This window comes from Montipora capricornis, chromosome 8 (genome assembly GCF_036669925.1).
Source record: "Montipora capricornis isolate CH-2021 chromosome 8, ASM3666992v2, whole genome shotgun sequence".
In the NCBI taxonomy this organism is placed as follows: Eukaryota; Metazoa; Cnidaria; class Anthozoa; order Scleractinia; family Acroporidae; genus Montipora; species Montipora capricornis.
In genome coordinates, this window is record NC_090890.1 from 52,333,348 (window position 1) to 52,347,945 (window position 14,598).

The window sequence follows — 14,598 nt, forward strand, 5'->3', positions numbered from 1 at the left end:
TTTTTCCCTTTTTGACGACACACGGTTAATTTTTTGGACCTTTCACGCCACACGCTTAACCCCAGCGCTACAACGACTAGACCCTTAAATAAAGTTCCTTTCCTTTCTTTTTTCTTTCAGAAGTTTGTTTAAAGCACATATAGGTAATTTGTTGGATATCTCGTTTAAAGTTTGTCCTTTCGTGGTGGCTGTATTTGGCTGATTCTTGTTCCAAGCCAAGCTGGCGTGTTTCAATGAGGAAAAATCAAAATGTGAATGATCTCGTTCCCAGAGATAAAGTGGAGTAAAGTACATCAATAAAACTCTTTTTTGACCTTGAATTGACAAAGTTTTGTAACGATCTGTCACATTACGAGCTAGTACGTCTGTGATTTCTAAGTTTAGCGTGATTCCTGTTCGAAACGGCTTTTTTTCCTTTTCGTTTGCTTGCTAAGGATTTGTTTGTTTTCTTCTAAAACTCGTGCGATCCAAGAAAAATTCGTTGACTGGTGAATTCCACAGTAAATTTCACTTGAAAAAACGATATTGCACTCATTGCTTCGTGATTTACGAGATAATCTGGGATGGTCGGGGACGAATCAGGAAAATAGGAAGCGTTTGGGTTTTCCCAGCCCATCAATCTCAAATTCTCTTCGAAGGGTCCGAGAATCGAGTACGTCTCTGAGATTTCTTCTGAATGCAGTTAACATCTGCAGATCTGGAATGAAAGGTTCTTGACCGGACCTTGATTCTGCTACTATAGACAGTAAAAGCGTTAATGTTCGTTCGTACTCGTCTAGTTGAAGAGTCCAGAATACTGCGCTATCTATATCATCAGTGGACAAATGACTTCTGGGGCCGTGTATTACACGGACAAAAGAATCGAAGAAGACATCAACATTTGCAATCCATTGAGCCGCCACGTTTTTGATTGGTACAGCCTCGCTTTCGTTCTTCTGGGGTACGGGCCAGCTCATTTGCATAAGATTACACGCCGGAATATATGTCGACACTGCAGGTGCGATATATATGTCGAAAAATACAATAAAACGAGGCAATATAAAACGAGATCCATACATCGATTTGGAAATATATTTTTGTAAACTGTGGACACATATATTGCAAGTGGAGATAAATAATGACATTTCGACATTTATGTTTGTTTTTTTTTTTTAGTCAAATGTTGATGATGTGTTGAAACCGTTTGGCGACACCAGCAGTCAACATCGTTCATTGCAACAAAATCGAACGGATCTTGAAGCTGTTTGCCCTGGCCTTAAGAAAGAAGTTTTGTTTCTTTTTGTGTAAACTTCAGATCACGTTTCTGTTTCTGTTTTATTTCTTAGGTGCATAGGTCGCTAACATACTTACGCACGTGGAATTTTAAATTTAGATGTGGAAATTTGGGACAGATGTTTTTATCCAGACATACAGAGAGGATAGTCGGTGCTGCGATATCTTTGCGTGCGTTTTTCAGTTGAGTAATGCATCTCACTTAGGAGTGGAACAACAATGAATCCCTGCGGGATTCCACAATGTTACATTGCATTGATCAAATGTTACCGAATTCAGAGTAACAACCTTCCGTCGGTAAGGAACGAAGCCAATCATTCTTTACCAATGCCTCGAATGCCGAAATATTCTATTTCTTTTTTTTTTTAATCAAGATCTGAAGTTGACATTATCAAATCCTTCACTATCTAGGAATAAGCCACGGGAATAGCCTCGTTGGTCAATAGCACTTTTACATTTAATCAGCTACGCAGAGATTGTTGATTATTTTCTTCTTCGTTATCATCATCATCAATATCATCATTATTATTATCACTATTTTTACTTTATTTATTTATTTATTTATTTATTTATTTACTTTTTTTTTTAAGCGAATTCAATGTATTGACCTGTGATTTTGTAATAACAGTGTACAACATTTAACATGATCAGGAGCAAACATTTCACCACCGGCTGGGAAACCATTGTATTGTACGCAAGTCACTCACTCCCGGTTCTTAGACTAGCATCCCCACCGTTTTATGTTTGGCATAAAAGAATCTGAAAACGTGTGTAAAGACGGGGTAACGAAAGAAATTATTTCAATGAAAAAACAAAGAACGGTTCAGTATTGATTCCACTGGGATTGTGCTGGTGCCGAGTTCAGAAGCTGACATTTATTTTCAGTTCAGTTGCGGCTTTCCGTGTTGACAACAAACTGTCATATCAAGAGTAGAGGGGTTTGGAAGGTGAACCTGTCGAGCATTGCATCGACCAGTTTCCCCGTTTCACCTGTCTAGCTGTTTTTGCACACTTTTCGTGTATAGGTTATGTCATAAATCGTTACTGATATCAAAGAAACTGTGAGATCTATCGTGTCGTTTACTCTTCAAGAAGAAATCCGGTTTCCCATGATATTTATTGTTGTTATTGTTTATTGTTTTGAAGCTTTCGATTTTGTTTCTGATTTCAATGCTCGGGTTACAATCTTTTGTAAAAATATACAAAGTTGTGTCTTGAACAATGGTATAATTTCATCCGAGTTCTTTGATCTCGAGCGCGGTGAATGACAAGCGATCCTTTGTCATCCCATCTCTTTGTTCTTGCTGCTGGGGTTTTGGCTATACCAATATAGCCATCAGGTAAAGTTCTGAGATAAAAAAAAATTGCCGTTCTACGAAAAGAAGTTCAAAGACTATTATATAGTCTGCCAATCGCTCGGTAACAACTTCGAATTCCCTACAACATGCAGTAAATTTAATTCGATTAGAATTTGTCACAGGATAAGATATTTATGCTTTCTCACTCTGTTTCGCTGGAATCACAGGAAAAGCCCTTTGGGTACCGTTCGAAAGTACTCTATACGAATTTTAAGTCCTTTTAGTCTGAATCATATTAGTTTTTCTTCAAGATTTTGTGGAAGGAATATTAATTTTTTTTTCACAATGCCTTTTTACATCCTCCTTAATTATTTTATTGAGATTGGAAAATTCCACATGTGGGACTGCAGAAGAATTAAATTAACTCAACTTATACAACGATCTGAGGTCAAAAGGGTAAAGACATTGGCTGGTTAAAAAACAAGTCATGGTGTTGTTTTGGTGACACTTTTATTTGTCTAAGAATGTGCTCCAGGAAAGATTGTTAATTAATGTCGCATTTTACTGGGTTGTGGTTTCTCTATTTCACATATGTAAGTATGAATGCAGTTGTTGAATTATATGAGGTAAGGTATTTATATTACGAATCTTGCAATAATTTCCTCAGGCGTAAAACGCCAGGAAATGAGTAAAAATTTTTAAAAAAAAAACGTTTATGTGAGAAACAATTGTCACCATTTGAATAGTGTGCACAGACTAATCTTCTGTCACTTGCTCAACCAAGATACGTCAGTCAATCCACCAAATATGTAGGTGTCAACTTCGATTATTGTAACAATGAACCCCAGTTTTCCATTGATACAAAAATGCTCTTTGACTGATCGGAATAAGAGAACAATAATGTGACACTACCCCTTTAAATAAACATAAATAAACAAAGATTTCTTACCGGAAGGAGGGCTGGACCAAGATACGTCAGTGTATCCACCAAATATGTAGCTGCCAACTTCGATTATTGTAACAGTGGGACCCTTTCCATCACAGTTGCTGTGGAAGGTTAATGCTGTCCAGCCATCTGTCTTAGCGCGCCAGCACCTCACGAACCTGCTGCGGGATGAACTCTGGAGGACTGGAGCTAAAAACGAATTCAACTTGACGAGGTACTTGGCATCAAGGTCCTGAAGAACATTGGACGAACACAGGACCCCTAAAAAGAAATAAGACAGGAAAACGATAATTCACAGAAACAGTTCTTATTATTATTCTTCCCATCACTATATATGAGCTGAGGGAGCCCGCTAAAAGAAAAGAAAAAAAGGTAAGTATGTACAATGTAACGCGATCACATGTTGCATACTTAATTAGAATGGAAAAAAAATACACGTATGGAAGGAATATAAAATAAAGAAAACAAAAGAAAAATGTGCTTAACACTTATAGTTCAAAATAATATTAAGATATATAAAATATATCAAAGAAAAAAAACATATAGAAAGGAAATAAAAATAACGGCATAGAAAGGTAATAGATGCATTACACAATAAAGTTGTTTGAATATTGACTGAAAAGGTGCACCATAGTTGAAGAGGAACATTGAACTGTGATTAAAATTTTTGATTTTATAACTGAATTATTTTGTGAAAGCGAGATACGAAACTACTTTGTGATTGTTCAAATTTAAATGTTAACATCTTAAAGAACAAAATATGTTTTTAAATAAAGAGAAGAGATGCAAATTCCTGTTGAATTGATAATGATTAAGTGCTAATGAGAGCAGGTTTGTTTGGACCATTAACCTCAACACTATTTATTTTCCGATATTATTTAAACTTGAAACTGTTCATAAACTTTGAGCATAGAAACGTACCTTAACCAACGTTTATCTGGTTCTGAGCATCATTCAGAGTTACCGACTTATTCTTCTGTAAGTCCAGCCCCTTTTCTCGTTTTATAAAAATTTGACTTTAAGTCCGCCAAAACAGTTTCGACGGGGGATTTAGCTTATAGCTGAGAGTTTAGGTTACGTTTATTTGCTCACAGCTATCAATAAGAACAAGAAATGTCAGACGTGCTTTAGTAAAACACTTCATACAAGTTGAAACTGTTTGCTGTTGATCAGTGAAGATTTGATAGTTTCGAAAGGAGCCGGGACTTGAAGACTTTCAACATTGTTTATTTGCCATTTGCATCGCTCTCCCCTTTTTCGCTATCGGTGTCAAATTCGTTGTCCTTCAGGCAAGTCTTCACTCTCCTGTCCCTCGCGTAAGAGACGAGTAGATGGCCTAGTCCCATGTACCGTCCATGGCATTTGAGATTCCACAGGTCTTCTGCAAGATTCAACAGGTCAATCTCCGCTTGGTCCTCTTGCAATGACTCACTCATCCATCGAAGAAAAAGAATTCTGGAGAGCATCATCTTCTTCCAAGTGGGAGTGTACGTATACCCGAACGGGATCGCTGATCATGTACGCCGAAGGGCGAAGAGCTTGTTCACTCAACGAGCCACTAGAATTAACGGGAATTTTCGTTTTCGTTCGAGTCGATGAGTTAAAGGTTGCGCTTTACCAGAATTTGACATTTACATTGTTTATTTGTGTGGGTTAGCATTACGCATCAACATTGTCTGACCAAGGCATTGCACCGGATGTGTTCATTTGTTGTTAAAACCTCATCAGTCTGTCTCAAACCCAAAAGACGTTCCTTAGTTCAAGTTCAAGTTGAACACTCATGGCCCTGAAAGGCGCTTTTCTCGCTTGCAACTACGATACCACGGGGTGTTAGCCTGCTTGGGTGGACACTGCTGTGATAAACAACGGCATCATAAACATCGTGGACAGTATTCACCCAGGTCTGAGGGTGTATTTCATCTGTGCAGGCATTGTAACACGCGGATTTGGTGTACTTCGGGCAGTTATTTCAACCATAGGCAACTTCTGTTCGGCAGAGCTGTTCGCAGAGAATCCATCCGTAGTTCGGACCTAAGTTCTCCACGCCGGTGAAAAGGGCTGGACTTCCTGCAGAATAAGACCGTAACTCTGACGCTCAGAACCAGATATACGTTGAATTTCAGAGACTCTTAAAAACAAATCAGATAATTTGAATCGTCAGCTAGCATTACGCAACCACCAAAGTACATTAACACTGTCTGAAAAAATTATTGCACCGGATGTGTTCAGTGTTCCTGAAATCTCTTGAGTATGTCTTAATCCCAGATTAACCTTAATTGGCCTTAATTCAAGTCGCTTAACACTCATGGCGTTGAGGGGCGCCTTTTTTGCCTTCTTAGCCAGGATAACACTGAGAGTGAGCCCGCTAACGTGGGTGGACAATACTGTAATAAACAACGACATCATAAACTGTGATCTTGGAAAGCATTTAAGAACGTCTAAAGATGTTTTTCTTTAATTTATTTGTGCTGTCATTGTGGAACGCGGATGTGATGTACTTTTGGCAATGATCATCAAACCATTCGCAACTTCTTCCATTTATCTGTGATAGCAACGGCATCATAAACATTGTGGACAGTATTCACCCAGGTCTGAAAGGAACTTTATTCAAGTGTCTAGTCGTTCTAGCGCAGAAGCACTAATTGGGGACACTGTAAACTGAAATTAACAATTAACACAAATCAAGTCAAATTTTGGTTTTTGAGGAGAGGGGAAACCTCTTGGTGCAGAGTAGAGAACCAGGGTGAGGGTGTAATTCATCTGTGCAGGCATTGTGGAACGCGGATGTGGTGTATTTCAGGCAGTTATTTCAACCATAGGCAACTTCTGTTCGGCAGAGGTTTTCGCAGAAAATCCAAGCGTGCTTGGGACCCAATTTTTCCACGCGGGTAAAAAGGGGTGAATTTCCTGGTGAAGAAGACTGTAACTCTGATGCTCAGAACCAGATATACGTTAAATTTCAGAGACTCTTAGGAGCAAATCAGGTAGGTTGAATCGTCGGCTAGCATTACGCCACCACCAAAGTACATATCATATACATATCATACATCTTTATTTACCCTCGGATTTTAGAGTAGTTTGGTGTAGCTAATATCTGCGAGCACTCAGTTACCCTTCCAACCATGATACAACACAGAAGACAGACCACAACACCGGGAACTGCATGCCCTACAGGATTATGAACATTGAAGGGGTGTGAGACGGGACCTCCGGCTTATCGTCCTTAGAGAGTCTAACCATTTGCAGATGTAATTACAAAGGCAGCACTTTCTCCTCAGTTATTTAAAGACCCTGAGTGTTGGTCCGGCCGGAGTTGAACTCCCGACCTCCCGCGTGCCAGCTCAACCAACTGAGCCACCGGTGCGCGGTGTACATTAACGTACATTCTCTGACAAAATTATTGCACCGGATATGTTCCCCTGTCTCAATCCCAGAGAGGCGTTAATTCAAGTCGTTCAACACTCATGGCGTGAGGGGCGCTTTTCTTGCCTTCTTAGCTAGGATAACAGTGGGTGTTAGCCCGCTGGCTTGAGTGGACAATTCTGTAATAAACAACGACATCATAAACATCTTAGAAAGCATCCACTGAGAATGTCTGAGGATGTATTTCATCATTGAAGGCATTCTGGAGCGTACATTTGACGTACTTCAGGAAATTATTCGAACCAATTGCAACTTCTTCGCAACAGAGGTTTTCGCAGAACCCACTTCTCCACACCGGTCCAACTCTCTGCTTCACTTTATTAATGATGAAATTTAGAACTATCGCAGGCGGAATGAAAACCTTAATTTTATGTTGGCACTGATATTTTCATTTAGATGTAACACAACTTTTAAAATCGACTCACCAGTTTCATTTACTTCCAAACTTGTCACAGTTTCTATTTCTTGAAACAGACTGGCACTTGTGATAACGCAAGAGTAATTTCCTGTGTCATTCAGTGTTAGATTTGTAAGAACTAACGCACCATTTATCTGCAGTCTCCTCCCAACTGGTATCTGACCTCCTTGTTTTCTCCACATGATGGTTGGTTCAGGATCACCAGAAGCGCTGCAATTCAGCGTCACATTGCAGCCCAAAATCCCAACAGTCTTGGAGGGGAGTGGAGAAACCACCACCAGCGACGTTTTCTTCTCAACGCTCCCCAAAATATTTCTTGCTGAACAAATGTAAAAACCCGAGTCTTCTTTACGAACTTGTAAAATTTGCATCAAGCTGTCGTTGTACCACACCCTCCAACTCTTGGATAACTGAACGGTTGCGTTTTTCCAAATAACCTTTGGTGGAGGTTGGCCAGTCACGTTACAGGTTGGAAAGGTGACATTGCTTCCTTCAATCGCGTAAAGAGGTCCCGGATTGAGTGACACAAGAGGATGAACTGAAACAAAGAAAATGTCCTTTGAGTGTATTTTTACAGAAGAGGAATCAAGTCGTCAATAAGAGAATTAAAAGTGGAATCACGTTTTGTTTAATTTAAAATTGTCTGGTATTAATCCTCCCTGTTTTCTTGCTGTTTCCTTTTCTGAGGAACAAATAAATGGAAAATTACGACTATCCCTTCTCTACCACACCCACAATTTAAAAGAAAATTAAAAAATTTAAAAAAACTAAACTATGGAGCAGCACTCTGCGAACTGTATTTGTAAAACTCGTTTATTCTCCGACGCGTTTCGTCTAGCTAACGTAGACTTCTTCGGGGAGGTTTACAATAATACATCAAACGTCTGCATTTAAGCCATATCTGATGGCAAAAACAACATTAAGGTTTGACCGCATTTTCAAAAGGGAACAGGAGCAGCTGTGAAATATTAGGGCAAGCCGTGAGAAACAATGTTTTAGGGCCACGGTTTTTTTATTTTTTTTTTAATTGGGGCCCACGGTGTTAGCTAATAATACTTTAGGAGAATTCACCATTTTGGATACACTTCTCTTATTTAGATTGTCTTCTACCGAAAGGAGTCCTGTGCGGGGAAATTGGGCAAAGGATATATTAGATCAAAGATCTGACCTTTCTGGGTATAAGGAATTTTTAGAAGTCACAAGCTGTGTTTTTATCATCCACTCAAAGTCGACTCTGTCTAATCTACCCTACCCTCCCATAACAACGAATAGCAAATACAAGGAAAAAGTTTCTCATGTCTACCTTTTTCACAGTGTTCTCCTGCAGATCCTGGCAAACACTCACATACATACTTCTTGTCGGTATAACCCATAAAACACTTTCCGCCGTTGAAGCAAGGATTACTGCTGCCAGGAGCCCATAGGTTCCTGTTGCTGCAAGGATTCTGAGGGCGAAATTATGGAAAAGTAAATACGGACGAAGCAAATTGATACGTCTACCCACCACATAACTTTGTCTACTCCTGTTCGGGGATACCAAATAAACTAGTTTACCTAAATGATAGAAATGCTCCCGAGGGGAAGGGAGATTTTCAATTATGCCTGCAATAATTTGACGACGGTTCGTGCGTGAAATAGACGTTTCCTTGGTTTCTGATGCCATATTGGTTGGGGAAGCAAACACGGCTGAGATTAGTGTAACAGTGGAATGTGTTGGAACTTTGCCAACTTTGAACCATTATAAATCCTTTAAAGTCTGACGATTTTGGATAGCGAGAATACCTCTCAACAATCACTTTTTTTGAAAATATTTTCGTGAAGTATGATGATCAGAATCAAGCTATAACGACCGTAAACGAAATTTGTAAATTCACATAAACCCTTGTAAAGAAAATTAGGCAAATTCCCTCGAAAGTTGAAGGGACATGAAAAGATTTCTAATATCCAATTTTGGAACAACGATCTAATTTTCCGTTGAGTGAATGATATTAATAAAACGACTGAAAATATTTTAAAACTTTTGAAATTCTTACAAACGTGGACTTCCAAACTGGACCCCTCTCGTGAAAATAAATAAAACAAACGTAATTCTTGAGATGGTTTTAATAAGCGCCAAGAACTATGATTCATGTGTCTGATTGAAACTATATACTCTGCCCTTGAGAAGACTCCGAATCGTAAGTATTAAGTGCGATCTGTTGGCTTTTTTTTTTTAACATGGCGCCCAAAGTGCGGCAAAGGGCATTTTGTGAGGCTACTCGTAGTCTTTCTCATCGCAAATATGCAAAATGACAAGAATAACATGAAGTACCCATAATGGTGTTTACAGACGCAAGATTTCAATCTGCAGATTACATCGCTTCTGTGCGTGTTATTGCGTGTTACAATGCTTCCGGAAGAGAAAGAGAACAGAGAAAGAACAAATAACAAAAAAAAAAGACACTCCTTAGAGAAGAAAAGCCCACTTTCGAAAAAAACATTGTTAGTGCATTTTTAGCAGTAGCAATCTCTTATAGAATGATGAGTCTTGCATGCAGCTGCAAAGGGAAAGCCTGGAAACAAAGCTCAACCTCCCGCCCACCAGCGCAAAAAATATAATATTTTGCTGCAAGAATACAGTAATTTAGTGCCTGCCGATTAGTCGACCTAACGTATATGTAGCAATCGCACGCGATTTTACTTGAATTGAACAAGATCTGTTCTTGTGTTTTTTCATACCACCAAATTTGAAAATGAATCCAGAAGGACGCAGTTTTGTTTCAAGAGACTAAGAGGGGGTCCAATGTTTGCTTCTCGCTTTTGCAAAAGGTGCAGCGGCGATCTGTTTACTTTAAAAAGGTAAGTTGTGGCACAAATAATCATGTTACTCATCCTTTCTAAGGACACTATACAACGTATATAGTCAGTCCCCTAAGAGGACATGTGGTTACTAGAGTAAAATATCAAACCCAGAAAAATTGAAGGAAAATGGGATTAGAGTAACATTGGCATAGAGCATGTTGATCATTTCCGAGTTCACTTCAATTTCTTCTTTTTGAAGTGCAAAGTGCTGTGGTTATTAATTCAACTTTTCGTGCGACTTAAGTATTATTTCACAAAGCTGGGATGAAGTTTATATAAACGGATAAAAGAACCATCAAACAAAAAACAGAGCAGGCTGCAAACTTCTGTTGTCCGAGTTCTAATCCCCCGTTAGCAGAGGTCTGTTTTCTTTTTGCGTAGCGTCATCCCAGTGAACGCAAAAGAAAACAGAGACCTCTGCTAGCAGGACCGGGAACTGTTCTAATCCTCTGTGTACCAAGATCTTACCGCGCATCTTAATTCTTCCATTCGCGCATAACCACAGTTTCTTGCGTTTCGAAGAAAAATGTGTTCTTCTCCCGATTAGAGAGCTGCCTCGTTCTTTCGCTTAAGGCTCACTCGCTGAGGTAGCAATAAGGGAGGGACCACTAGAAACTGTGCCGGCATGGTCATTAACACATTCTGTTGTAAGCTGACAGTCAGTGGCTATAGGTAAGCTATGTCATGCTATTTTTGGTATCTGTAACATGTTAAGAGATGTCACTAAACTAGATCTAGATTAATTTTCTACTCAGGAGTCATGGTATTGCATTTCGACCACGCACTGACTTTCGTTATTGCAACTTAAAAATTCCGGTTTCCTTAACTTGCAATTGAAGACATGAACAAAAATTTACCACGAAAGTTCTGACAAACTGATAATTTCGTATGAAAAATATAAAATTAACGACTGTTTCGACCATTAGCTTTGCAATTTTGACAGACAAAAAAAATCCCGTGTTGCCTTGGTATTCTCAGAGTTTTAAAATCACTCAAAATGTTGATTGAAATGCTTAAAGGATTGCTAATTGCAAGTAGATCTTAGGTAGCTTAGTTGTCGTGTAAAGAACTTGTGTTCTAAGCTGGATAAGTCTGAATAAGCACGCAAAATATTGGCATGTGCCTGTAAAACTGAGGGATACCTTTACGAAAAAACAAAAAAAAGAGCTGACATCGATGGTTACCACTGTTGAATGGGTTAAATATTTACTCAACATCGTTAAACTCGTTTAATCTTAACATTTTCATACCTCAGTGAATCTGTATATCCACCTGGAACTTGACTCAAGATCTTCTGGGTGCTGGTAATGATCTGAATCACTCAGCTCACAGATAGTTTTGTCCTCCATTGTTGGGTCAATGTTGATGGAAACACATTTGCGATCCATAACGCATTCTTGCTCACAGGGTGTAGCGTATTTGTCGATTTTAAAAGTCCTAAAAACGTGACCTTTTAAGCGGTGACCTTCCCGTGATGGAAAAAACTTTACAGAGCGTTTGCAGTCACTGTGAGTAAGATCTACAAACCAATGGTAAAAGTGGCATAATTGGAAGATGAATTTTAAAACAAGTTTTTGGGCCAAAACTTATTTTCTGCGCAGTTTTCCTTTTTCTGAATCCAGCTGGGTTACAGAACAAAACCCTTCATCCCCTCTTTTAAATTGTCATTTTAATCGTTTGCGGGCATTTACGTTTACATTTTATCCAATATTTTCAATTAAACTTAGAAATTGCTATTATTGATAAACAAACGCAATGAAAGTTGTCCACTCCGTCTACACAATAATGAGTCCCGTTTCCTTGAGAAGAAGAAGAAGAAGAAGAAGAAGAAGAAGAAGAACAAGAAGAAGAACATTGACAAAAAATAAGAAGAAGAAGAAGAAGAAGAAGAAGCATATTTCGAGTTTTTCTTTGTTAAATAGAATGTTGTTTGCTTGAAAGTCTTACTAAATTGATGAACTTTTTTTGTTTACTACAATTAATTAAGATCATCATTCTATGACCGTATTATTCTTAGTAGGAGTAGCATTGACTTGTAAAGCAAAAGTATCTATATATATACTCAAGTGCGCTGTTTACAAACTCGTAGTAATAAAACAATACTAATAATAATCACCCAAGAGAGTAATGTGAGAAACACATGAGAGATATTTAGCATCATCATAAACTGGGAACTCGGATAAATCCGAGCCTCAGATGGGATTTGAACCCACGACCCTCCGTGATCGAGCGAGTACGGATGTTTTAACCACTGAGCTACTGTAGTGAGCAGGGGTGAAAATTGGGTATAGGCTACGACGCGACTGCATCACGCACACATTTAGTCTAATTTTAACCATATATGGCTCTTTAGGTGGGGGTACGCGTGAATTTGAATGGCATTTTAAGAGGTTTAAGAAGAGATAAAGAACACCAACAGACAGTTGCGAAGTTGCCCCCAACCCAAGAGTACACCAGGTTCGTAGGGGACTGTTTGGGTGTCCATATACAAATTTTTAACTTCAGATTCTAATTTTTAAACTGCATCAAATCTGAACTATGTCTTATTTCTCCAAGTTTTACTACTCTTTAGAGAAGAACTATCTCTTCCCAAATATACCTAAAAATCACCAAAAAATTTACAAAACACCTCAAAACATTGATTTGTGTTAGGCTTAGGGTTTTTGTATTGCATAAAACGCGAACGAGATATTTCCATTAAACCGATTTTAAGCGGCGTGAAAACGGCTTTAAGGTGTTCCCCGCGCACCTTAACTGCATCGTGCATGCGTCACGCAGTCACTTTAAGGCATATCAGAGATGCAACCAACCAACCATCCCAGGGAGTCATGTGAGAAATACATGAAAGATATTAAGTATAATCATCCGAGCCCCAGTTGGGGGTTTCAGCAGAAAATTACTGTAAATAGAACGTAATTTTAGTCGGGCACATATCATGACTAAGATGGCACGAAAAAGGTGCTACGATGATCAATTATTCATAAGCCAGAAATTTGGATGCAGATCTTAGCTTGAAAAACATTGGCACCCGAAGCCGGAAAAGTAAATGTCAAGAGGCCGCAGCCAGGATGAAAAATGCAGTTCAGGTGGTCTAAAAAATGTTTCTTTTGATATTCTTAGCCAGAGGACGTTTTTCGGCCGTTTTTGAGATTATTTAGAATGCAACAAATCTAAGAGACGACTGAAGACTACTGTGTGTTTTTTGGATTGAGCAATGATCACGCATGAATACAGGAAGTCTTGTTTTGAGGTTTCTTTACAATGGTTAAAGCAAAGTAAATTTCCAGTTTGATGTTATATATGAGCGAAAGAAATTGTATGTTATTTTTAAGTTGTAAACTGTGAGACAAAGAGAACTCGAACTGAACCTGGATCGACGAAGCCAATGAAAAGGAAAGAAAAACAGAAAACCAAATCGAGACCGCGCGAGAATCGGTGCAATTTCGCATATTCATCGGTCAAGGAATGTCTCACAACCTTTTCTATCTTTACTTAAGTTAGATACCAAACTAAATTTTTCTAACCTCGAACAGCGTACGTCTTGTTTTTAACACAAGCCAAACAAAGCCAAAAGAGAATGGCCAAGCCATGAACGGAAAAGTTACATCCTCTCATGTTTGAAGCAGGGCGAGGAGTGATACGATTTTTTGTCGTCTCGTTTCAACAGAGCCTGAGGGTTTGTTTTCCAAATTAAAGGCCTTTATTGCAGTGATCAATTATTTATTAGCAACAGATCTAAGATGTCTGCATGCAGTATTAACTTTAGTTTGAATCAAGATAATTAAAACGACTGAGAAATTTCAAGAGCATTCAATGGGAAAACCATCCTGCGCGGCAGAGCCTCTCTAAAACTCACCAGAGGACGAGCAAGAGAGGCTCTGCAGAACTGAATCATGTCGAGTCTTTTAATTGTGCGTTCGATTGGCCCTATTCCGGAATAAGAATACGCGGAGTGATGATTCAAAACGGTATGTCCCGGCGTTTTGAAGCAGCAAAAATAATAAAGATATATTTAAAATAGCATGTTAGCTTGTGTTTGACAATTTTCATTTGAATCTCCGTACAAACGAAGTATTCCATGTATTCCTATCCGTAATCGAACGCACCCTAAAGGCGCTGTTACACTGTGAAATGTTTCGTGCAACTTGTCTCGCAATATGTTGGCGACATTGTGGCGGGACACCCCTGAAACGGCCAAAATCGTTGCGAGACAAGTTGCACGAAAAGTAGAACTTAATTCTATTTTCGGCAACGACTCTTGCAACTTGTCTCGCAACGATTTTAGCCGTTGCAGGGTATGTTACACAGTGAAATTTTTCGAGCAACTTAATTGTCCCACCAGAATGTCGCCAAAACATTGCGAGACAAGTTGCACGAAACATTTCACAGTGTAACAGCGC

The 14,598-nt window shown here is 38.9% G+C and overlaps 1 protein-coding gene across 1 annotated transcript in view; it reads right to left on the reverse strand.

Moving 5' to 3' along the window:
• The window catches only part of LOC138014130 (uncharacterized), a 20,649-nt gene extending 6,874 nt beyond the window's left edge, over nucleotides 1-13,775 (reverse strand). Inside the window, exons 1-5 of the mRNA XM_068861152.1 lie at nucleotides 13,723-13,775; nucleotides 11,449-11,717; nucleotides 8,661-8,802; nucleotides 7,365-7,895; nucleotides 3,520-3,810 (exon numbers count right to left, since the gene is read on the reverse strand). Of these exons, the coding sequence (XP_068717253.1) occupies nucleotides 3,520-3,810; nucleotides 7,365-7,895; nucleotides 8,661-8,802; nucleotides 11,449-11,586 (1,102 nt within the window). The 5' untranslated portion in view covers nucleotides 11,587-11,717; nucleotides 13,723-13,775. The remainder of the gene's footprint in view (nucleotides 1-3,519; nucleotides 3,811-7,364; nucleotides 7,896-8,660; nucleotides 8,803-11,448; nucleotides 11,718-13,722) is intronic.
• Nucleotides 13,776-14,598: the final 823 nt, after the last annotated feature.